This window comes from Poecile atricapillus, chromosome 26 (assembly GCF_030490865.1).
Source record: "Poecile atricapillus isolate bPoeAtr1 chromosome 26, bPoeAtr1.hap1, whole genome shotgun sequence".
In the NCBI taxonomy this organism is placed as follows: domain Eukaryota; kingdom Metazoa; phylum Chordata; class Aves; order Passeriformes; family Paridae; genus Poecile; species Poecile atricapillus.
Window position 1 is genome coordinate 4,687,474 of NC_081274.1, and position 25,560 is coordinate 4,713,033.

Below are 25,560 nucleotides of genomic sequence, written 5' to 3' on the forward strand. Positions count from 1 at the left end.
AGGAACACTCCTGGTATCTTGGGAATACTCTTTTTATCCCCCCCTGCTGTGAGGATTTTATGCATATTCAAACATGTCCCCTCCCTGGTTCCGCCTTCTTAGATCATGCTTTTCCACATTTTTTTTATTTTCTGTTGTTCAGCATATTTTTTGCTGGTCATCATTATTCTAGCTGGTCAGCATTATTTGAAGTTTGGTTTCCTTTCTTTTGCAAATGGTCACTTGTTGATAACCATCTGGGCCTCTCATCCTTCCTTTTGAGGGCAGCTGGGCTTCATATCTTCTGCTGATAACAGTTTGGGCTCTATTGTTCTCCTGATAAGCAGCTTTGGCTCAACTGTCCTTGCCCTCTGGGGTTTCCTTGCCTTGTACCTAGGAAATTCTTTTAAGCTTAAAACTTGTTAACAAGAAAAAAGTACATACATAGCTAAAAAGTATTTAACATATAATATTCATCTGCGAAAGCCAATATCACAATACAAATTTATAACAAGTTTTCTGAGAAGAAGATGAAGTTTGAGTGGTTTTTCGGGAAGCAGGCTTTGAGATGTAGAATCGTAGTGAGTTTTCTTTTTAGTCTGCGTAGTTTTTTTTGGGAAACCAACATTGAGATGTATGGTCCTGGAGAATCAGATCAGGTCGGTATCAGGCGTTAATCACAGGGTCCTTAGAGCGCTTATCTTGCTTGGGTGGACCCAGCTCTTCTCAGTGTTATCTTAATTGCTGGGTCATTCTCTTGCAAATTCCTGGTTTTCCAGCAGCTGCTTTTGCAATCTTAAGTTGCTTGTGGTTTTTGTTTTACATAAAACATGCTTTTATACTTGATTTTGTACAAGTATAAAATATGCTTTTATACTTGATTATATTTTTGTACAATAAAACACAAATTATACCAACATATATTACACAACCATACACTCCACTGCCCAAACCCTGTCCCTGTTCTCTTACCCACACTCAAACATGCGTCCATTTTTCACTCACACGTGCTCAAAACACCATGGGTTTTTGTGCTCTGGGCATCCCATCCTCGTTGCCAAGAACATCATGGGTGCTGGAAGATGCCCGTGCACAAAATTGCAAAGCAAGTCTTATTTTATTAGTTGCTGTTGCAAATAATACATACAAACCTCTGGACTGGTGAAAAGCCACTGAGCAGCGGCAGGAGATGGAGCATGGTGCTCCAATGGGAGGGGCAGGCAGGCCATGCACCTTCAGGGCATGCCCTGCATCAAAAAGGCGTGCATTTTGTCCTTCTTGCCTCTCCTCTGCAGAACCAAGCCTCCTATCTTCTCCCCTGGAGTGGAATTTTCCCAGTTACCATGTCATCTCACCCTTGGCCAGTACAGGAGGTAAGGTCACCATGCCAATAACAGCCTCATTGTTACTGTTCCTCTTTCACAGGTTAACTTCCCATCAATTGATCAATCCGTTGTTCCTCTTAAGGGTCAAATTCCCAGCAGTCGACCCATAAGGTTTCCTTCAAAGTCTGTTCTCTGTCATCCTGTTGGTGTGCACAACAGAGGACCAAATACGGCAGGGCCTTAGACACAACTTTGCTCCCTGACACACACAGGCTCCTTGTCCCACTACTGCCCTTCAGTAACACCTTTAACTCCACAATGCTGTGGATCCGGGCCTTCAGCACAGGGACCTTTCCAGCCTGATCTGCGCTCCTTCCTCTGCGTCTCTGCACAAAGCACGGTGCAGGAGAGAACGGCAGGAGGGGCCTGTGTGTCACAGCGCTCCGGATTTGTGACCCTTCAGCTCCACAGAGATGCAGGTTAAGTGAAAAAGGCAAACTGTTTATTAACAGGGATGAACTGGAAAGGGAAAGAAGGGGATGGGCATGGACTGAGGGCTGGAGGGAAGGAGCTGTCAAAAGGGAGGAAGAATAGAGGGAAAAAAGGGGATGGGCACAGTCTGAGGGCTGGAGGGAGCTATCTACAGGCTGGGAGAGGGCTGAAGCCCCGTGAGAATCCCACAGGCTCAGCTGTGCCAGTTGTCTCCAGTGGCACTGGGAGGTGGTGTCCTCTTCAGTGTCTCCTGCTGCTGTTCTTGGGACACTTGTTTACTGGCAAACTGAGCTTGGATATTCTGGTTGCTGTGGGATGGAGCGGTGTCTTTCCTCGGGGCTTCAGTGGCTGGAAGAGAGAGGAGGAGAGGCACGGTCAGGGCATGCATCTGCAGGGATCCTAGGAGACATTCCTCCCAAGGACATTCCACCTGGCTCTTGCAATGGCCACAAGAGTGGACCAGACAACAGGATCAGCCAGAAGGTGCTGGCCACAACTCCCACCCATGTCCCTGAAATCTCTCTGCTCTCTGCCCACACCGCCCTCACCCAGACAGGGAACGAAGCACTCTGCAGCTGGGCTAGGGATTGCAGCTCCCTGCCCAGGCATTGCAAGTGCCCCCCGCCAGCCCCCAGTGCCAGCCTGCTGCTCTCACTCACCCTCACTGAGGGTCTGCAGCTCTTCCTTGTGCGCCCTTGTTCATGAACATCCTGACCGTGCCTGGGAACACAGAGCCTGTCAGGGCCCCAGCAGCACAGCTCCCTGCCAGCGGCGCTGCCAGCCCTGTGGCCACACGGCCTCCCGCCCCGGCAGGGCTCAGCCCGGGCCCTTGCCGCATCCTGACTCAGCCCAAGGGCACGGCTGCCAGAGGCCGGCAGCAGCAGCCCCGAGGGCAGCCGGGGCTCCAGGGCACCGGGCCCGGGTGTCGCTGCCGGGGCAGCAGCCGGGGCTGGGGCCGAGCTGCGGCGGGGCGGGGAGGGAGCCCGGGCTCGTGGCTCACCGATGAAGCTGACGGCCGCCTCTCGCAGGGACTCCTGTGGGCTGTCCAGATATGGCAGGGCCCGGCTCACCTGCTCGGCCGCTCGCCTCTCGTCCTGTGCCAGCTGCAGAGAGCGGCAGGAGGGAAGGGTTGGTGCGGGCTCTGCCCCTCGGCCGGGCGCTGCCTGCGGCCAGCCCCGGCCTCCCGTGCCCGCCCAGCCCTGAGGCCCGGCCAGCAGCCCCACTGGGCTGGGGCTCTATCGACACCCGGCTCGGGGCCACAGGAGCCTGGAGAGGAACCCGTGTGGCCCAGGGAAGGGAGCAGCGTGTGGGGCACAGGCTGGAACCCCTGGGTGCAGCACTGGGCCACAGCTGCCAGCCCCACACACTGAGCACTGGGGCCAGGGAGCTTCTCCAGGCTGAGGCTGGGGTTTCCAGGCCGTCCTTTACCACACATTCGGCGATCTTCGACAGATCCTCTGTTGGCAGCACACACAGGAGCTCTGTGTTCTTCAAGAAGGTGGCAGCACAGTGCAGGGTTTCCCGAGAGGCCTGGAGAGATGCAGAGATGGCATTGCTGCCCAGGGCACAGGAGTTGCATCCCTGTGCCAAGGCCAGGAGGAAGCTGCAGCCTGGGAGGCAGCAGAGCAGGAAGCAGCCGAGCCCCCTCCCAGAGATCAACCAGCATCACACAAAACCTCACATCAGCCACGCGCAGGTTCTCATCGTGGCAGTGCAAAATGAGTGGGAGCAGGCTCTGCTTCACAATTCCCTCCATTGCCTTTTTTCCCTCTTCCACTACCAGGTTCATGGCCTTGCAGAAGAGGTGAATGGAGAGCACCTGCACGTGGCTTTTGTCCTGGAGGAAAGAAGGAGGAAAAGATCTCAGCGCCAACTTCTCCAGCCCACCTGGGCAAAGGCCTGAAAATCCACAGGACCAAAGTTTGTGTGGGCAGTAGCCAGTGCCCGTGGCCGGGGCACAGAGCCTTACATGGTCAAAGAGAGGCACAAGTGGCTCAGCAATCTTGGGGGCAGCATTCCTTGATAAACGAAGATGTTTTCTCTTGAGCAGATTTGTGAACACAGACAGAGACATGCTGACCACTTCTCCGTCTGTGTCACTCAGCAGCTGCAGGACGCTTTTACACAGTCTGCGTATAGGTCTGGCCTGTGTGGAACACAAGGCTGTGCTGGGAAGCCCTGAACGGCTGCAGTGCCAAGACCGCCCTGGCACTGCAACCCCACCCTGCTGCTGCTGGGCCCAGAGGCCAAAGGCCTGTCCCAAAGCACTCAGGCAGGTGAGGCAGGAGAGCTGGGAGCAGCTGCCTCAGCTCCTGAATCACAGCCAGCCCAAGGGGCTGCTTTGCCCAGCACAGCTTCAGCCGCTGCCCCGTTCTCACCAGCGAGGGTTCCTTGCTGAGCACCACGAGGCCTCTGAGCGCCAGGCGACGCCTCTGCCTGCACTCGCTCTGCAGCTGCCTTGACGTGATCTCAAGGACACAGTACCCACAGTCACTCAAGTGTAGGCAATCCAGGACCTGAAAGGCACAGGGCAGTGACAGGGGAACCAGCCAGCAGGAGCCTGGAACTGTGCAGGGCTGGGCCCAGGCAGCAGCACAGGGCATGGGCACCGTCCCAGGCAGCTGTGGCTATGCAAGGGGACAGGGCTGGCGGGCAGCTCAGCGAGGTAGTGCTGGCCATCAGGCTCACCTCCACAAGGAATGCCAGGGAGGACAGATCCCAAGGTGCCTCCTCCCTGATGAGCCTCCGGATAAATTGGTGTGCGACATGGTAACACAAGGGCGTCAAGTAACGGCGCATCAGCCTGGAAGGGGGGAAATGGCACCAAGACACTGAGGTGGGGGGTGGGGGGGCAAACCTCTCCCAGGGATGACTCACGGAGATCTGGCCTTTCCCCAGCATCCCTGGAGGGACTTGTGGGTGTTTTGGGACCATGGGGCTCCTTTTGGGCACCCTCCTCTCAGACTTCTCCAGTCTGCTCAGCCATCCCTCAATGGCACAGCCCTCTGGCCAGGACCACAGGGACTGTGGTAGGGCACCCTGGGCACAGGGCACACATTTCAGAGGCAGTGGTGAGAAGGGGTCTCACCTGGCCAACAGACCCACGGCATAGTGCTGGGTGTCAGCACGGAGCAGCGTTTCCCAGCCACACTTGCGCTCCATGGCCATCAACTCATTGTCATAGTGCAGAAAGCAGAGCAGAGCCTTCATGGCCTGCGCTGCAAACCTGTGTGCAGAGCAAAGCCCAGGTCACATTGGGTGAATTGGTGTCAGCCACAATGGCATGGGAAGGACAGGAGGACTGGCACCTGTTGGGTTTTTTGGGAAGGTGGTGTTCCTGCTGGCATGCTCTCCAGAAGTTATCAACTTCTGCTGGCATCAGCTGTGTGGTGGTGAAAACGTGCAACAGCAGAGCCGTAAACAGAGAGCTGGAATAATGCATCATTGCCTCATGGCGCTGAGGCACTTGCAGAATCACCCAGAGCACCAGAGTTGCCTGCAAAAGAAGCACACCAAGACAGCGCTCAGTGCCAAGGCGTCCATGGGGCAGAGCCCAAGGGGAGATGCAGGGGGAACAGCGGGCCTGGTGCCCCCTGGGCCTGCCCCTAGCCCAGGTTTCAGCCCAGCCTGAGGCAAGGAGAGGATGAAGAGCTGCTGGAGAAGCGACCTAGGGGACAGTCAAGGCCAGTTCCACAAACTCACAGCCAGAGCAAAAACGTCCTTGTTGTCCTCATCAGAGGTGCAGATGCTGCAAAGTGGCCAGTTCTCCATCACATGGAGCAGAGTTGGCAGCACCTTCTCCATTGCTGGTCCTGATGAGGCTATGGTTTGCCACATCACTGCAGCAGCTCTGTGAGATCAGAGCTCTGTGTCAGGGGTGTCTGAGTCACAGAGCCATGCCCTGTGTAGCTGTGGGGTCCCAGGTGACAAAGCCCCAGTGCCCTGAGGGGCAGGGAGGGAGCATTGGCAGCAGCCTCAGGAAACAGAGGGGCCCGAGGCTCCTGGACCTCTCTGCCTGTTGGGCAGAGCCCATTGGACAGGCTGTGCAGGGCAATGGGCCCTAAAGGCCAGTGAGCCCTGAGCTCTCAAGGCACGTGGGCCCCATACCTGTCACACGATGGGGCACAGCGCAGGAGGGTCAGCACCACATCGTCCGGGTGTTCTTCAGCCAGCCTCACGATGTTAGTGGCCAGCCTGGCATCCACCGTAACGGAGCGCATAAGACACTGGTGAATGCTCCGTACAATAGCTGGCACCTAGAGTAGGAATGGGGAAGACTTGGAGCGCTGTCCAAGGCAGCAGCTTCCCCAGCTTCTCCCAAGAAGTGCTTCCCTTCCTGCCACACTGTGCTGGCCTCAAAAGCTGAGGGGGCCCTGTGGATGTGGCTTGAAGGGGCACACGATCGTGGCAGACCTCCAGTTCTGGCCCCTGGCTGGCTACCTGCTGGTCAGAAGGAACACCCCCCTTTCAAAAACATCCGTATAGGTGCGTGACTCACCGTGGGAGGGGGCGTAGTGTCAGTATTTGTGATGCCCTGAGTCTCTCTGGTGTTTGGAATGGCCGTGTCCTCAGTCAGTGCCACATCAGAGTTTGCCCTGGCATCACTCACCGCAGCATCAGAGTCTTGTGAGGGCGCAGCTGAATCTGGGCTGACATCAGGCTCTGCCTGGAGCTCGGTCAGCCCCGAGTCAGGCTCAGCTGTGCCCTCAGTTCCCTTGGGGCTGATCTTTCTATGCCGAATTGGCAGGAACCGGCGGAACCTCTGTGCAGAATGAACAAAGGACAGGGAAGAGAGGCATGTTCCAAGGAGTGCTCCATGTGCAGAGCTGGGCTGAGCAGTGACAGCAGGCCCAGCCCAGGTGGGGATGGCTGCAGGTACCTTCAGCATTTTGCGGAAGCGGCCACGGGCAGGCTCCTGCTCTTGTGTCCTGTCCATGGCTGCATCTGTCAAAGAGCAGCCAGAGCTGAGGGGCTGCGGGAGAGGCCGGAGAACGCAGCCCAGCCCTGCACTCCCCAGGCAGGGACAGCCCTGGGGTGGCTCAGGGGATGGAGCACGGCCACTGCCAGGGGTCAGACCCAGCCCATATTCCGTCCTGCCCTTGGGAATGTCCACATGGGATGGGATGGGATGGGATGGGATGGGATGGGATGGGATGGGATGGGATGGGATGGGATGGGATGGGATGGGATGGGATGGGATGGGATGGGATGGGATGGGATGGGATGGGATGGGATGGGATGGGATGGGATGGGATGGGATGGGATGGGATGGGATGGGATGGGATGGGATGGTGCAGGGCCCAGCTGGCTGCAGCTTCAGCCCTGCGGCCCAGCTCTGCCACTCACCATCCTGCCCTTGCTGGAACTGCTCTGGCTCTTCAGGGTGTTCTGCTGGGGCAGCTCCAGGGTTGGTGTTTCTGTTCCGTCGGAACACTCTGAATATCCTGAAGAATCTGCCCGCCATGACAAAATCGGGCCTTGGGAGCACCTTCTAAAGAGATGTCAACGGAAAGCTCCGGCTCACCAAGACCCACAGTCTGCTCACAACGTGAGCTGTAGGAGTTACGCCTCAGAAAAGCTCCGGGTCAGGCACTAACGAGTGGGCTGTGTGGGGGCTCCTCACAGCACCACTCTGGCGTGTCCTGTCCCGTCGCATGCACCAGGCACTCTGGTGTGCTCTTGTCACCGCCAGCTCTTGTCCATTCCACCGTTCCATTCCACGGTTACCAGGCTGCGCCATGTCACTAACGGCCCTTGCACTCACTGCCACCTTCCTGGTTCCGCCCCCATCCCCCCCAAAGTGGCCCAGGATGGAAGGAATCCCTTGCCCAAAGTGTCTAAGACAGCCTGACAGGATCTTTAGGAACAGCTCCAACCATCAGCAAACGCTGCCCTGCTCTGCAGGCTCAGGGCAGCAGAAGGAGCCCCCAGGGCTGCCGAGGCAGCTGCAGCAGGAAGGGCACGGGGCCTTGCACAGAATCTGTACAGGGGCCTGGCAGCACTGAAATCAGCAGGTGTGGCAGAGTCCCCACCGAGGCAGACCTGCCACCCCAGCCGAGCCCTGGCAGTGCTGGTGCCCTTCTCCTGCCCCAGAGACCTGTGCCCCTGGGGGGCTTCTGTGCCAGAGGGCCAAAGCCAAAGCCCCGTGCATTGGGGGCTGGGCTCCTTCCTTCGGGGTCTTGGCAGGAGCTCGTGGAGCTATTGCTGGCCACTCCTGCTATCTGTCAGATGATGTTGCTCCTTCCTGGAATGATGTTTTTCATGGAAGGGGTTTGCAGTAGCACAAAAACACCATCAGCTGCTGAGTTTCCCAGGATGGCTAGATTGTACAGAGGCACTGTCCTGTATCAGTGGGATCTTCTCTGTCTTTTTCTGGGACAAACATTAGCCCAGTCTCTGATGTTCAAGGCTCCAGTTGCTGTGTGTCTGTCTGTGTTACAGCTGATGCAAGGCAAACATTTCATCCACAGACAGAGTCCTGCTTGAACAGTCACAGAGCTACATCTATTTTTACATTAGTAATTTTTACATTAGTAATTTTAATTTTTTTTTAAGTTTTCCAGAGCCTGCTGACTGTTTTTAAGGTTTTCTCTCTGTCCCCAGTGCACATTCTCCAGAAATTGTGCTTTCACATCCTTTTGCATTTATTAAAGTTACCTGCAATGACCAGTCAATCAAAGCCCTGGGAAAACTTCAACTTCAAGGAGAAACCGGGCAAAATATTTATCTCCCACATCTGAAGCCATGAATTGCCAAGTACTGTCCTCAGTACACCTGTAGGTGTGCTGATGCCATTTCAAAGCGGTTGCCAATGAAAACAAATTTTAATAGTTTTGTAGTTTCCACATTGGAATTAAAATCCTTGACTAGAAAAATCACATGTCAAAATTTTTAGGACTCTTACAAACCAGAGCTGTCATTCTCGCCTTGCATTTTATAGTCTCTGAACAGTCACAGAAGGTTTTAGTTCTAGACAGTACAGAAAAAGTCCTTGGTGTTCAGCTATACTTTTATATCAGCATATACTCCTGATCATTATTTTAGGCAGGAGCAGCAAACTCAAGAAAGAGCCAAACAGGCTGTTCCTGTGTTCTCATGTCCTGAGTCTCTCTCTCTCTGTGTCACGATGGCGCCAAGGCCGCTGTCTTGGGACACCTGAGGGTGGAAGGCGAGCCCGCCCTCAAGCACGGCCATCCAAGTCAGTCACGGGCACAGGCTGCAGCTGAAGCTGCCAAGCGTTGCTGTGAGGCTGGCAAGTCAAGAGAAAGCCATTGTGGCCAATTCTGCTGAAGCCTTTTGCCAAACCAAAGGCAGCTGTGCCCACAGCCTCCCCCTGTTTGGCACCCGGCTGCTGCGGACGCCTCAGTGCACAGGTGCTGACGTTCGGGGTGCTGCTGTTCCTGTGCCCACTCTGCTGCTGTTCCTGTGCCCACTCTGCTGCTGTTCCTGTGCACACTCTGCTGCTGTTCCTGTGCCCACTCTGCTGCTGTTCCTGTGCACACTCTGCTGCTGTTCCTGTGCACACTCTGCTGCTGTTCCTGTGCCCACTCTGCTGCTGTTCCTGTGCACACTCTGCTGCTGTTCCTGTGCCCACTCTGCTGCTGTTCCTGTGCACACTCTGCTGCTGTTCCTGTGGGCTCCAGAGCCGCTTGGGCAGCAGTGACTGGGCAGCCCTGCTGGAGGAGACATCGCTGCCCTCCCCATGGTGGCAGCAGCTCTGTGGGCCCCGAGCTCTGTGTCAAGGGGGCCTCGGTCACAGCAGCGTGGCCTGGGCAGCCGTGAGGGCCCGGCCTGGCCGCCAGCCCTGCCTCTGCCCACTGCCCCTTATCGCAGGCACCCAGTGGCCATGGCCTGGCAGCACCCCCCTGCCCTCCATGTCCCCAGCCAGCCCAGCCTGGGCACACCTCAGGCTGTCCCCACCCTCCTGGAGGGGTGGTGTCCCAGCCTCGAGGGCTTCTGCTGCAGGCCTGGGAGACTTTTTGGGGAAGCGCCAGATCAGCCGGGTGTCAGGAACCAGGCGGCTGCCCAGGGGCTGCTTATGGCCTCTGACACCCAGTTCCTCAGGTCTTCCCACCACCCCGGCCCCTCAGGGGCCTCCTATCCACTCGGAGCCTCCTGCCATCCACTCCCTCACACATCCCCCTTGTGCCTTCCCACTGCCTTGTCCCGTCAGGGCCTCCACAGCCCCTCATCCCTTCATGGCCTCCCAGCACCCTGTTCCCTCAGGGTCTCCCCCAGCGTGGCCCGGCAGCAGCGCCGTAGCCCCACAGGAGCTCCAGAGGAGCTGGATCAAGAGGCACCTGGGAGCCCTCAGCAGCCCAGCCAGCACCACACGGGCACGAGGACACAGATGGCACTTCCTGGCTGGGACAGGGGTTGTGGCTTCAGCAAAACCACCAAAGGCCAAGGGGCTTCTGGCCATTTTCCCTTCACCACTGCACACCCCAGCAGGTTGCTGGGCACAAGCACCCTTTTCCCTCTCTTCCCCGATATCCTGCGGACCTTGGGCAGCAAAAGAAAGCTCCTGGGAGTCTGTGTATTTATAACATATCCTATATTTACATACTAAACAAAAACAAAAATAAGGAAAGAACAATTTTGAAGAAAAATAAAATCCTGGCTGGCTCAGGTGGCCCCAGCAGACAGAGCCTCCCAGATCAGCTCTCAGCAGAGCTCCAGCAGCGCATCCAGTCAAGGCCTGAGAGATGAGACCGTGTCCTCTGTGCCATATGGAGCTGATCTTGCAGGTTTCCAAAGAGGGAATATTGAGTTCTCTCTACTGCCTGGAGGATACAAAGGTTTTGAATTGCCAGGCTTCTGATGGCAGGGCTGATGTTATGTGCCATGTCTTCAAGGGCTGGAAGAGAGGAACAGAGCTGTTAGCGTTCTGGAACACACATAGTCATGGAATGATTATATGCAGGTGCTTTATTGAAGAGCTCTGGGTGTCAGGGGTACACATACCCAAATCTCACCCATCTTGGTTTTGAGCTGAACATGTTTTATACTCTATCGTTATATAACTTACATATTAAACTTCCATTGTTCTATTGCATGCATTGTTTTTACCCAGGCATGGATTTTTCGTGATTCTCCCCAGCCCCCTAACATTGTTCCTCATGTTCTTTAAACAATAATTATAGCTAATCACATCTAACAATTGTATCATTTATCATCTACTGATTACACAGGTGCAGTTTCACCTGATCTTTAGCAAGTACAAGGCCTAACATTTCCCAGGGCCTACTTTTCCCTGGGCTTTCCAAACCTAACTTTCTTTCTATGTCCCCGAATTTTCTAAGATTTTAAGACCTTTTACTATCATTCCCCCCTTTGAAAGCATTTTCACTTCACTATAAGTGCAAATGTTTTTACTTGATACAGTCCTTTGTTTCTGAGTTTATACTTGATGTTCTTCGAATCCTTGATTGATGTAAGCATTGTCCTGGATGTTGTCACAAATTGGAGAACCAGAAGATGGTGGGGGTAGATCTCGTGTCAGTGCCTTTATTATTTTCTGGTTCCAGGACGTTTTCTTCTGTATTTCTCCCTTGAAGATGCTGTCAACTAACCAAATTGCTAAGAATACAATTAGTAAGATGATCACATTCTCAATGATAGATTTAATCCATGAACTCACATTCCACCCTAACCCTTTGAAGATTTTGCCTAGCCAACTTGTAGACAAATCCTTTTGTTCTTCCTGTGCTTCGTGCTCTATTTGTTGCAATTGATTGATGTCATATTCTAAATCTGCAGTCACATTTGGGATGTGGACACAACAATGATCAATCCATCCCTTTAGAAAAACTCACACACTCCATGCTCTTTCAGGAGTAGTAAATTGTCATTGTACATTTAGTTCTTTAAATCTTTCCCGGGTGACTCTTGCTAATGTATCTACCTGACCTGTTTCTTTATTCTGATAGTTTGCTATAGGACCAAGCAAAGACTCCAGGGCCCACCTAAATTTCACTTCACTAGAGGGTTCTTGCCAAGTGTTATCTTGATTCTATTCCTATCCTAATTTTCCCTAGCTGTTCCTGTGTCTAGCCACTGAGTTAATTTTGCCATTGTTAGCATCCGTACCGAGATTAATTTTTGTTTTAGCAATTTCACCAATGCCTCTGCACCCCAATGACATTTGTTTTGTTTAATTTGTAGAACTTCTCTCATTATCAGTGGGGTTAACACTATTTGTCTTTGTGCAGTTACATACCACTCTTCTGAATCCTTTTGTGCATTTAGCAAATGTCCCAATTTCTAATCTTCTATTGAATATTTCAGTTTTGGAGGCAAATTAAATTGAGATGCATTAGTTTTTAAAGGTATCAATGCCATTGTTGTTTGCACTTCTTGAGCAATCTGTCGAGATGTGCAATCTGTCGAGATGTCCAATCTGCTTTTCAATTTTCCTCACAAATTTTGGAGTTTCTTGATTGGTGTGCTTTGCAGTGTATAATTGCTACTTCTTCAGGTTTTTGTATTGCTTTTATCAATTGCAAAATTGCATCTTGATGTTTAATGTGTGCCTTGAGAAGACAGTAGTCTTCCTTCTTTCTACAGTGCCCCGTGTACATGCACCACTCCAAAAGCATACTTTGAGCCAGTCCATATGTTTACCCTTTTCCCTTCACTTAATTCTAGTGTTCTGGTTAAGGCAACCAGTTCTGCCCTCTGGGCAGATGTATTTGGTGATAATGCTTTTGCCTCCACTATTGTACTGACTGTTGTTACCACATATCCAGCGTATCTGGTCCCGTTCTCCACGAAGCTGCTTCCATCTGTGAATAGCTCTCACTCTGGTTGCTCCAGTGGGATGTCTCTCAGGTCTTCTCTTGCCGAATAGGTGTACTCTATTACCTCTACACAGTTGTGCTCTAATGAGCCTTCTTCAGTTGTGGTACCTAGGAACAAAGCTGGATTCAAAAGGTTAGTTGTCTTTAGTGTGACATCATCGTGCTCAGTCAGGATTACCTGGAATTTCATCATCCTGCTTGGAGATAGCCAATGGCCCCCCTTTTGTTCTAAAACAGTGGTCACCATGTGTGGCACACAGACATCTGTGTGTCTACCCATCGTGAGTTTCCTGGCTTCTTGGATCAGCATCACGGTGGCTGCAACTGCCCGCAGGCATGAAGGCCATCTGGCACTCACGGTGTCAAGTTGTTTGGAAAAGCAGCCTACCAGCCTTTTCCAGCTTCCCAAATGTTGGGTCAGCACTCCCAGTGCTAGGTGTAGTCTTTCATGCATAAACATGTGAACATCCCTGGATGAATCAGGCAATCCTAATGCTGGAGCCATTGTCAATGCCTCCTTCAGTCTGAGGAAGGCCTCCTTCTGTGGTTTGCCCCAGGTAAGCGGTTGTGTCTTCTGGGCTTCATACAGGGGCTCTGCAATTAGTCCATAGTCCATGATCCACAGGTGGTACCACTCTGTCATCCTGAGGAAAACTCGTAGCTCATGTAGGTTCTGGGGTTCTGGAATAGCACAAATAGCTTGAATACGATTAGTACCCAGCTTAGATTGCCCTTGTGAGATTTCACATCCCAGGTAAATCACAGTCTGTTGGGCAATTTGTACCTTTTCTTTAGACACCTTATATCCTCCCATTCCTAGCTGACTTAAAATTTCAATTGTTACCTTTCTGCAGGTTGTTTTCTCTTCTGAAGTTGTCAGTGTATCATCAACATACTGTAACAGCAGGTATTGTTCTCTGGTACTTGCCCATTCTCAGTCCAAATCTCCAGCTCCTTCACCAGCTGGCTTCCAAATAGGGTTGGACTGTTCTTGTATCTTTGTGGGAGTTGTGTTCAGGTGAGCTGGGTTTTCCTTCCATTGTCTGGATTTTCCCATTCAAAGGCAAACAGTTTCCTACTTTCTTTGTCAAGGTGTATGCAGAAAAAGGCATCTTTTAAATCAATTCCAGTAAACCATTTCTATTTCTCTTTTACAGATGTTAACAATGCGTAGGGATTAGCTACCACTGGCTAAATACCTTTAGTTATTCTATTATTGCTCTCAAATCCTGTACTAGTCTGTATTGGTCAACACAGAAATTTGGGCTCGAGTGTTAACTACAGAAGTAATAGGTGCGCGTTTAGGACCCACTATTGTTATAATCAGTACGTCTCCAGTTTTGTTATTTCTAGTGAGCATTTTAAATACAACCAACCTCTGCCTCTCTGCTCACCCATGAGAGGCAGAGTTACCAGTTTCCCTGATTCTAAAGCTGTTTGGGCTCCACTCCCAGAAGCTGAGAAGGAGACTGCTTTGGCTCCCAGCCCAGAGCCTGTGGAGCTGTGCTGGGTTATACAATGGGGCATTTGATACAATGAACAGTGGGACAGTGCCAATTAGAGACTGCTTTACTCAACTTTTAAGTAATAAGCCATCCATTATGTTTCTGGGGACCCCTTTCTTTATCTCTAGTGACCACCAATATGGGCAGTTAGAGATTTGTTTTCTCTTTTCTGTGTTTTCCTTAAGAGAACCAATGTATCTAACACCCTTTGCTTTCTCTGATTTTTCTTCTGGGATTTTTACAGGTCCATAATTGCTACTGTAATTAATTAGCTCTTTTGCAACTTTTCTCCGTGTCCAAATTTTGTGGTTCCTAGCAGGAGAACACAATTGTGAACCTGTGGGCTGAGAGGGGGTGGTGAAGGGAGTAAACCCAGGATCAGTGGAACCAGGTTGAGCAGTCGGGTTCCCAAGAAATCTACCTAGTGTATCCACAGAGTTTATAGCTGCTATGTTTTTGGAGGAAAATTGCTGTAGGTTTAAGTGATTCTGGAAGGCCTTGAATGAAAGGGGTCATAATTTCAGTTTTCACAGGTAACAACATTGGTGATTCATAGCCAGCAATTAATTTTCTTTTGTGCATCATTTGCAAGCAGGCAGCTTTGTGAATGTTTTCAGGAGTTGGTTTGGGGTACTCACTATAGCTATAGGGTCCCCCCTTTCCAAGGGGTGAAGCCCCTCTGCCCAATAAGCTGTGTGCTGAGTTAGGGACCATGGGTTACGTCTGTCTCCTGCTGTTAAGAAGACTTCATGTCCCCAGTGCCCACTGGATTCCAGTTCCCTCAATCGAATTTGATCACCTCCAGTGAGAGACACTGGGAATACGTATTCTGTCTCTGACTCGTGAGGCAGACGCCCGTACTTCCTTTTTTTTCTTTTTTTTTTCTTTTTTCTTTTTTTTTTCCTTTTTTCTATTTTTAGTGGTTATATGCGGATCAAGATTTTTATCATTGATATAATTATATTCTGTTTTAATTAGAGGTTTCAAACTAGGACAGCAGTGTTCCCCACAATTTTATCCAAGTTAGCTCTTTTTGAGGGTAAATTTGAGAGGGGTTTCCCTCTCTTGTTTCTTTTAGCAAGTCAGCATTTTGTGAATTTTTTTTATGGAGGGCTGCTTGCAACAGATTGATCTTACTTCTCTCTTCATCCAATTGTTTTTGCAAAGTTTTAACTAGGTTTCGGAGGGAGTCTATTGTAGTTTTTTCCTCACTTCTTTACTTACAGCGAGTTTCTATAGCTGCTGTAAGACAAGCTCCCAAAACTGAGCAGTGTACAGTTTTATTTTTGCCCAGTTTAAATTTTATTTCATGTTGTAAAGAGCATACACTGTCAATCATATTTTCCAAATTAAACCAATTATTAAGCACCAGCTTTTCCCTCCTGGAGAAGGTCTGGCATTGTGTTTTGCTAATAGAGCATAACATGCATAAAATGCAGCTTTAACTTCTGCACTGCTGTTTTCAGTCATTTTACAAAGGGAAAAACCACTACAGGGAGGTATAAACTTAAATTATACACACACACAGAGCTTTTTGCTTCCCTGTTTGGGTGAGAAGACCAAATCTGCTTGGGAGGCACTCCTTCAGTTTGAAATTCTGGTTGTCTTTCTGCTACACCAAGCAGTCAAAATTCATACACACAACAACAACAAAACCAGTCCTGCCCTTTTGCACTAAGAGACCTTTTGTGAAATTCTGCAGACAGAGCCCTCAAGTGAGTGTGGGGTGCTTTTCACCTCGGTGTGTGCAGTTTGTGGGAAATTCGAGTCGCCCCCCTTGCTTTCTAGACACCGCTCACTCTTTTGGGAGTGTCGGGCTGGGTGCGGCTGGAGCGAGACGTCCTTCCCCTAATACAGACTGCACAACAAACCTGCAGCCCCTTCTGTCTGTCAGAAATCCTGTCCGTGACTCCAGTTTAAATGTCAGGATTCAATAACGTGAGTGGGACTCGTGAGAGGTTTGTTTGATCTCAGAGTGCAAAAAGGACACAAAGGGATTTCAGTTTAAATCACAACAGCAATAATGTACCTTTATTTTAGTGCCAACAACAAGGGTTATACGATAGAGGAGAGAGAGAGAGAGAGAGAGAAAGAAAACAAAGAGAGAAGAGGGGGGTTATAGCTACCAACAGATGAGACGGGGTTGCTGGGGTCTTTTTCTGTGGGAGATCTCGCATAAATTAACTTAGCCTTATGTAATTCTTCCCCAAAGTTACCTTGTTTCCAATGTGCTAATAAGCACCCCAAAGGAGAAGTACCCAGTATGGGAGCATTGCAGCCCAGAACCCTGCTCCATGTCACAACTACAATACACCAAATGCCGAACCTGCGACGCTTTCGCACTCGTCTGACAGACGGCGCCTGGGCAATCCCAACAGGAATTCCTTTAGCCCAACCACGCGCAGCTTTCGCTGTGTCTAACTGGCAGGCACCCAAACCAAAGTAAAGCACCTTACCTTTCTCTCCCGGGGACGTTGTGAGCAGCGGAGACGGTCGCAGCCGGATGGGCTCCTCGAGAATCCCTCGGTGCCGGCTGGAGCGTGATCGGGTCGTGAGCGAGCTCAGCAGCACTCACAGGGTCCCATCTGGGGTGCCAAAATATTAGAGCTCAGGAACACACATAATCACAGAATGATTATATGGAGGTGCTTTATTGAAGAGCTCTGGGTATCAGGGGTACACATACCCAAATCTGACCCGACTTGGTTTTAAGTTGAACATGTTTTTACACTCCGTCCTTATATAACTGACATATTATTAAACTTATATTGTTCTATTGTACTCATTGTTTTTATCCAAGCATGGATTTCTCGTGATCTCCCCCAGCTTCCTAACATTGTTCCTCATGTTCTTTAAACAATAATTATATCTAATCATATCTAACAATCGTATCATTTATCATATACTGATTACACAGGTGCAGTTTGACCTGATCTTTAGTGAGCACAAGGTCTAACATTTCCCAGGGCCTACTTTTCCCAGGGCTTGGCAAACTTAACTTTCTTGCTAAGTCTCCAAATTTTCTAAGATTTTAGAACCTTTTACTATCACCCCCATCGTGTCCATCTCGCTGGTGCCCTCGAGCTCCCAGCCCGGCTCCGGCCGCCTGCTCTGCTCCCTGATGGATTTCTCCCCTGCCCACATCCAGCTGAGCTGCTCCCAGGGCCAGCAGCAGCTCTCGGGCCACGTGCTGGCCACTGCCGTGCTCCCCAGCGGGGACTGGAGCCAGCAGCTCCTGGTGCTGCTGGAAACCGCCCCCGGCAATGCGGGCTCAGCTCCAGCTGCCAGGTGGAGCACGTCAGCCTGGAGCACCCCCTGAGCCGGCACTGGGGCACGGCCCGGCCCCCACAGCGCCGGGGGCAGCGGGGGAGGCACTGGGGGGGCCCAGAGGGGGCTGTGGGATCCTGAGAGGAACAGGAGGGGCTCTGGTGGGTCCTGGGGAGCCTGGGAAGAGACTGGCAATGATTTACCAAAATAGCGATATTGATCCAGTATCAACATCGATCTGTTAATGGACAAAAAACCTCTCCAACAGTTTAAAGTTACAAAGTGGATGTTTAATCACAGCACTGGGTGAGTGTGGGAGTCATCCCCTTAATACACACTGCAAGTTGACAGAAGATTCCAGTGTCTATTTATTTACAAAAGTCTTAAATATCCAAAATACTAATACATATTAATACTAATACATATTCATAATGCTACCACCTCCCATGCTCCACTTCGGATTAAAATTCATGTTAATGATTTTAAAATGTCATTATGCCTGCATAGTGGGCTCTGTAATTTGAGGAGGGGGTCGTTTTGGTGAGGAGGGGTCATCAAGAGATGAAGGAAAACCGCTCTTCCTCACTCCCACCTTTCCACCTTTACAATGGTTGACATTACAAATGACATTTGGTACAACTCAAATTTCCTCCCTTGTGACTTTTAAATGGGTTTCCAGATGTAAGGTCTGTGATCTTCCTGAACCCGTTTATCAGTTTCTCTTTTCTCATTATAAGCACAGCTGAACAAACATACAATGAAAAGTAATTTTTTACCTCAGTCCGAGATTCATTATCTCAAATCCTGCTTCTCACTTAATCATTAACTCTAACTAGTTCCAGCAAGGCCGATCTCTAGCTAAGATCTCTAATTTTTCTAAAATTGTTCATTGTTTAAAATTAGTGACTCCAAAGGAGGTTTCAGAGGGTCCTGGGTGGGCTGGGGGAGACTGGGAGGGTCCTTGGAGGAGCTTGGGGGTTCTGTGAGAGGTTCTGGTGGTTCCTGATCTCTGCAGATGCATCATGGATGCCGTGAAACATTGCCCACAGCAAGATGCTGACGGGGATTGCAGTCTCCATGTTGGGCTTTATCTTCCTGGTACTGGGGTTCGGCTTCTGCCTGTGCAGGAAGGTGAGGGGGGGTCCCAGGGGTCGTGTCCTCCCCCCCCACAGAGCGTGTGTGCTCCCCTTGGGCCCCCCAAGTCCGGTGTCACCCCCTTTTCTCTGCCCACACAGCTCCTGACGCAAAAGGTTCTCAAGGACTGAAAGTCAACAATTCCCACTGTCATTCTGTATCCTGTTGGATTTTCATTCCCCTGCTTTCATCCAGGTGCCCACAGGGAGCCAGGAAGATGTGGAGCCTCCCAGCCAGGTGTCTTCCCAACACGGATCACCAGGACCATGGATCACCAGGGCTCTGCCCAACGGGGGTCACTGGGGATCATCCAACGCCGATCCTCCCATGGGGGATGGAGCTGGAGCAGCGCACGAAGCTCTTCCTGCACTCGGGGCACTCGCAGGGCTTCCTTTACTGGTGCCTCTGTTGGTGTCGGGTCAAGGTTGAGCTCACGGAGAAGCTCTTCCCACACTGGGGACACTCGTAGGGCCTCTCCCCACTGTGGATGCGCCGGTGGACCGTGAGGTGGCCGTTCTGCTTGAAGCCCTTCCCGCAGTCGGGGCAGCGGAAGGGCCTCTCCTCTGTGTGAATCCGCTCATGTTTGAGGACATGGGAGCTGGTCTGAAACCTCTTCCCACACTCAGGACACTCGTAGGGCCTCTCCCCAGTGTGGATGCGCTGGTGTGCCCTCAGGTAGGAGCTCCACCCAAAGCTCTTCCCACATTCCAAGCAGGTGTAGGGCCGTTCCCCTGTGTGGATCACCTGGTGTTTCATCAGGTCAGAGATATTTCCAAAGCTCTTCCCACATTTCCCACACTCATAGGGTCTTTCCCCACTGTGGATCACCTGGTGTGCCCTCAGGTTGGAGCTCTGGTTGAAGCTCTTCCCACATTCCCCACACTCGTAGGGCTTTTCCCCAGTGTGGATCACCTGGTGCCGGAGCAGGCTGGAGCTGTGGCTGAAATCTTTCCCACATTCCAAACACTTGTGGGGCTTCACCCCCTGCTCTGAGCTCCGGCTGGATCTCCGACCACCTTCCCGGCAGAGGGAGGATCTTTCCTCCTCACAGCTCCCTGGGCTGGGTTTGCAGCCTCTCCTTGTGTGAGATCTCCAGGGCTTTTCCTCCTCCTCCTCCATCTGACCACAGCTTGGGAATGAAAAATCCTGGTTTGGGGGAAAAAAAGAAAGGAAAAAGCCTTGGGCTGAGGGTTTCTCCTTTCCCAAGTTCATCTCAGGAAGTCACTGGGCATCTAGTGTCTGGAAGGACCTCCAGGACACCAAGATTCAGCCCAAAAAATCTTCCAAACATCAAGACAGATCAAAAACTTCCAAAACACCAAAAATCTGATATCCCCCCCAACATAGAAAGATTCAGCCCCCACAAAAAAAACAAAGCACCAACATTCAGCCCAATAACACTCAGAAACTCCAAGATTCAGCCCCGTGAAAATCGTGGATCTCCCTGCCCGGGCACTCGCTGCATGGGGGGGTGAGGGGGGCAATGAGGCCGGGCCGGAGCAGGGGGTGCCTGAGAGAGGCCCCGAGCCCGGGGGAAGCCCCTGCAGAGCCATGGAAGTGGCTCCGGGCCGGACTCGGGGATCCCCCTGGCGATCCCCGCTGGAGCAGCCTGGTCCTGAGGGACTCTGGCCCCTGGCAGGGACCCCAGGCTGCAGCAGGACAAGGATTCCTGTCCCTCAGGGGAAGGCACTGACATGACCTGACTGTGACCCCCATCCCTGTGCCTCTGGGCGGGGAGGGGGACGGAGAGGGGCACAAAGTTAAGCCCGGGAAGGAGGGAGAGCTGGGGGGAAGATGGATTTCCGTAGGAATTACTTTACTTCTCGTTTTCTTGCTCTGACATGTTTGATAATAAATTCAATTTCCCCAAGTCAGGTGTGCTGTGCCCGTGACCAAGGATTGAACAGTCCCCACTCTCATCCAGACCCCCGAGCCTTTCCTTGTGTGTTCTGCTCCCCGCCCGGGCCAGGAAGGAGAGTCACACAGTTTTGGCCTCTTTCCGGCATCCCCGGCTCCATCCCAGACTCACCCCCAGCTCGCAGCGCCCTCAGCTCCCGGGCACCCCGAGCTCCCGGCGCTTCAGCGCAGCGGCGCTTCCTTGGCCTCCTGCCCGGGCCGGGCCCAGCGCCGGGGCCGCTCCTCAGCCCAGGCTGCCGAGAAATGGCGGAGCTCAGCCCAAGGGAGGCGAGTCCGTGCCGTGTGCAGAGCCCGCCGCTGGCTGCGATTGGCTGCTTCTGCCGTCACTCGTGGCTCTGGCGCGCGCTGATTGGGCAGAGCGGGGACAAGCCCGGCCCCGCTGGCGCCCCCAGGGCGGCCGTGGGGCAGGAGAGCCGCCATTGCCGGAGCGTCTGTGCGGGCCCGGCAGCGGCGGCAGCAGCGGCCGGAGCCCGGTGAGGCGGCGGCGGAGCTCGGAGGCGGCCCCGGCCATCGCAGGTGGGAGCCGCGCTCGGTTCTGCGGGGGCTCGGGGCTCGCTGCGGGCCCGGGAGGGGGCGGCAGGGGGCTGTGGCGGGTGGCTTGTGCCGTGGCCGGCCCGTGTTGGCCCTGGGCTGAGGGCGCTGCGGGAGCGGCTGCCCGCGGTCTCCTTGCCGCTGGGGCCTCGGCAGGAGGCGGTGGCGGAGCAGCGCTGGCTCGTCCCGCTTCGTGTCGGGAGGCCGGAGGTGGCTGCGCTGTGCCCGGGGCTGGGCGGGAAAATTCCCGGCGCCAGAGGTTTGTGTGGCCCAAGGAGCCAGAGGAGTGGTGTGCGAGTGACTTTATTGCTGCCCAAAGGGAGAGGCCATGGGCCATTTGCCGTGCGCTCTCTCCAGTTGTTGGAGGACGCGGCCTCGTTTTTGTCCTGATTTTCCCGGCCGCATGTCCCTGTCCCTTTGCCCAACACTGGCGGAGGTGCTTGGAAGGTTCAGCCTTCCCGATCCGCCTGCTGCATGTCCTTTTTGTATAACACCCGATATTCCTGGCTCTGTGAAGTGTTTGTTCTTCTGGAAGTTCAGGAATGTGTTGGGACTTGGTCTGAGCAGCAGTCCTTGTCAATTAGTAACATTTTCTGTAACTGATTATTTCTCCCATTCCTTCCTTATGTGCAAGTCCCTGGCCCCATCTCCAAGCAGATTCACTCATTGCCTGTGTTTTCTCTTCCTGGGTGTTCTTTGGTTTTGGGATTGCTCTCAGTGCCCTCATTCTCTGTCCTTTTGTAGCCGTTTGTGGCTCAGGAGGCCTGGCTGCCACCTGCATCCCCTTGCTCAGCTGCTGAATGAGCTGCACTCAGCAAGGTGTGGTGCATGGTAAAAAGATGAGAGTTGCTGTAGCACATGAGAGGAGAAACAGCATTTGTTTAACCCATGGTCTGTGAGGGAAGCACAAAACTGTGTCCTATTCCCATCCTTTCCACGTTTGGAGAAGTACATGAGCTGCTTTGCTGTTTCCTTTGTTATCTGTTTTACTACTTTTCCATTGCCATCTATCTGCCAAGAGTAGTTTGAGTTACTTAACTTTTCCACAAACTCTGCCTCGATTTTCTGCTAAAAGATAATGTGATCCCATCCCATGGTGAAATGTTGTGTTCCTCATCTGAGAGGATTGGTGTGGGGGAAGGTCAGGAGCTGGAGCTGTCTGGTTGGTTATTATTTCAATGACATCCTGTTATCTAATTATCCCATTGAAATGTTAAATGGTTTCTCTGGTACCTGATATGAATTCATCAGGGTTCCCGGGGTCTGGTCCATGGTATTGCAGGATTTGTTCTGGTGGCTGTTCATCTTTTCCCCAGTTTTGGGTGCTCCCTCCTGATATGCGAAATAAAAAGAGCTCTATAACTCGCAGAGTAGTTATAAGAGTAGGTATGAATTTATTCAGCACTGAGATACATGGGGGATATCTCCTCCGAAAAGCATGCACACCTTTTTGATTTGGTTTTATCTTTTTCAGACTAGGTTTACAAGATATGCCTAAAACACATTCATTTTTTAACTCTGCTTGTCCTCCCTTCATATTACAATTAACTCCATGCCTCTTTCATTCCTCTGGCCGCCTTTTGGAACTTTAAATCTGTTCTTTCTGGCTTAGGGTCTGAAGAATCTCCTTTATCTTGTGGTGCCTTTGTCTTTGCAACTTGTTTGTGTATTCTGGCTCCTTATCTTATCTTGCAGTCTGACTCTTTTCTTGTTCTTGTGGATCAGCGTGTCAGGGTATGGTTTTTGTCAAACCCCCCTTTTAGTCAAGCATTTCTTTGTGTTTATTTCCTAATTTTTAATTTCTGTTTCACTCCAGCCAGGGCTGCATCAATTGTCAGCTTTTCTCTCATTAAATCATCACATTCTTGGAATTCCCAACTGATTTCTCTGAACTTGTGGTGGCAAATAAAGCCCAATGGGTTTATTTATGATACACCCTATATAACATAGACAATGACAGCACATGTTGGAGTGGGGACAGGCATGATTCCCCCCAACTTGTTTTAGTGAAGTTTTCACAACATTCTCCATTTTCTGTTTTCCTTTGCAGCTTAACCAATTTCTGTTGCAGAGTCAGATATCCTCACAATGGGCTCTGCCTTTAGCTGTGCAAATTCCATCTGTGCAAGCAGGCAGAGCTTGGGCTGAGGGGCAGAGAGAATCAGCCCAATTCCTCCTGCAGGCAGGAAGCCCCTGGGCCATTGTGCAGGCTTTGTCCCATCAGTGTTAATTTGCATTTCTAAAGCTCCTCTCCTGGCTGCCTGGAACAAAGCTTCTCTTCCCAGGGCAGACATCCCATCACTCACACGTGGCCCCCACAGAATCTGCTTTTTTTTTTTTTTTTTTTTTTTTTAAACAATATTTTATTAACTGTTTATATGTTAAAGTGCCAACTTTAAAGCTCTTCTAGTTTTCAAAGTGCAGCTTAAATGTGAACATTGAAAAACTCATACCATCATTTTGTCATCACTAAGATTCACATACAAATATAAAACAAAAATGAGAAAGCAATCAAGTGTTTTCTTTTTATTCTCCTGGGACTAAAAAGTGATTCTCACACCACTGGCCCAAACAGAACCGACAATAAAGAAGTAAAATTATTATGAAAATTTATTCTAACGGTGTAATCTTTTCTCTAAAACTGTGAAAAGCAAAAACTCTCCACAATGTCTTTAGAGAAATACGGTGTTACTTGAATCTGGCCAGGATATGCAACAGGAATAATTTCATGCACACTTAGGCTGGGTGTGCAGAGAAAATCATTCCATGACACATGAGTTTGACTAGATTTTTCCTAAATTTATACAGTCTGACCCCATAGAAATCCCTTGGTTTAATGTTCATTGGTTTCAAGGTGTGGAGTTGTTAGGATTTGGTTTCCTGTTGCACGGGATTTCTGTGCCTGTGATGTGAATTAGGTGGGCACTCCTGGATTTCCTGCTCAGCCTTTTCCAGACCAGGTGTCTCCAGCTGTGCCTGGGGCAGTGTCTGGGGGAGATGTTGGTTGATGTTTGCTGCTGGGTGTTGATGTTTTGTTGATGGTCGTTATCTTGGTGGGATCTTTTGGGCTATTCCCAGTCTGTTGAGATGTTAAACACATCTCTGCTGAGTGCTGGAAAACACACATTAAAATTCCTTTAAAACAAACATTAAAATTGCTTTCCTCAAGGCAAAAGGAAACCTAGTGTGACCAGAGAAATAAGATTTTAAACCATTTTAAAGTTGTTCTATTTTGCCAGCAGCTAATCCCAGGCAGGGCAGAGTGTGAGTGGAATTGAGAGGCAGAGTGGAATTGTCCCGGTGCCTTCCCCAGCAGCTGTGGCGAGGGCAGGCACAGAAAGGGCTGAAGCTGCAAGAGTGAGAGCAAGGATTGTCCCGCAGTGGCTGGAGATGGCAAAGGAGGGTGGCCAGGCCGAGGATTTGAGCAGAGGATCTGTGGGCAGGCCCAGGGGCTTCCCCCGCTGGGGAGCCCTGGCTGCTGCTGCGTTGCCTTCAGTGCAGGCTCAGGGGTGGCCTGTTTAATATTCCCTTCCAATTCAGATTTCTGAGTCTGGAAGAGCCATGGCTGGGGCATCAATCATTTTATTTTTTTCATTTTGTTAAGTTTTGTTCTCTTTCTTATTTCCACCTCATAACATTGAGGCTATCTGGGGCTAAAAAATTCACGCAATATTCTGGGTGGAAAAGAGAATCCTCGATCCAGCTCCTATAATTCCCTATTAATCCTAAGAATTGCTGCAGCTCCATTTTAGTCCTGGGAAACATTATTTCTGAGATTCCCCGAACCCTCTCTGAATCAATACACCACAAGCCTTCAGTCAAAATAGGTCTCAAATATTTAATCATTTTCTCTACCATTTCCTCTTTCTTTTTTTTTCAGACACTCAAAGCTGTTTTTTTGCCTGAAAATTAAGCCATTTCACAGAGGCTTCCTCTACCTCTTCTCCTTGTCCTCCTGACTGGATCAAGTCATCCACATCCTGCATTAAGCCAGTCCCTGGGGGTGAGGTCAATTCCTTTGATATTTCCTGCAAGGCTTGCCCCAGTCAGGCCGGTGCTTCCGTGCATCCCTGCAGAAGGACCGTCCATGTCTTGAGCATTTTCCCTTCTACCTCTTGTTGCCAGCCCAAGGCAGAATTGTGTTTGCATCCTCTGGGAGTGGGCAGATCCCCAGAAAGCATCTTTTGCATCAAGTTCTGAATGGCAGCAGTGTGAGGGGGGCACCTGGTTGAGGATGGTGTAAGGATCTGAGAGTGTGGGGTGCCTCAGTTTCATCATCTCATTTCTTCTTCTTGGGTCCTGCAGCATTCTGTGGATTCCATTGGATTTCTTGTTTGGCAGGATAGGAGCATTCTAGGGAGCCATCCCTGGCTCCCCAAGCTGTGCCTTGAGCAGGACTCCCAGACAGGCTGTGAGCCCTTCCTTCCCTCCCTTGGAACAGGGGATTGCTTTTCGACACCTCTTGTCCTGGTTGCTTCAGGGAAATTTGGAGAGGCTCCATATCTAATTTTGCCAATTTCCCTGGGGTGCCCACACTTGTGGGTTCACTTCAGCCGTGGCTCTGCCAGACATTTGACACAGAGGTACAACAGAACCAGCCTCTGTATCACC

General features: G+C 51.2%; 2 protein-coding genes across 2 annotated transcripts in view; one reads left to right on the forward strand and one right to left on the reverse strand.

The window, feature by feature from the left end:
- Positions 1 to 25,560, forward strand: part of LOC131588455 (zinc finger protein 729-like) — a gene marked incomplete at its 5' end in the record, with an annotated part of 206,536 nt that overhangs the window by 152,307 nt on the left and 28,669 nt on the right. The window contains 1 exon segment of the mRNA XM_058857328.1: positions 15,473 to 15,491. Coding sequence (XP_058713311.1) covers positions 15,473 to 15,491 — 19 coding nt within the window.
- LOC131588588 (zinc finger protein 239-like) lies at positions 18,890 to 19,719 on the reverse strand. Its single transcript, XM_058857541.1, has one exon. The coding sequence runs from the start codon at positions 19,711 to 19,713 to the stop codon at positions 18,895 to 18,897; it is 819 nt and encodes a 272-aa protein (XP_058713524.1). The 5' UTR covers positions 19,714 to 19,719; the 3' UTR covers positions 18,890 to 18,894.

Coding starts and splice junctions, on each gene's coding strand:
- LOC131588588 (XM_058857541.1), bottom strand. CDS start 19,713: ATGAACTTGGGAAAGGAGAAACCCTCAGCCCAAGGCTTTTTCCTTTCT.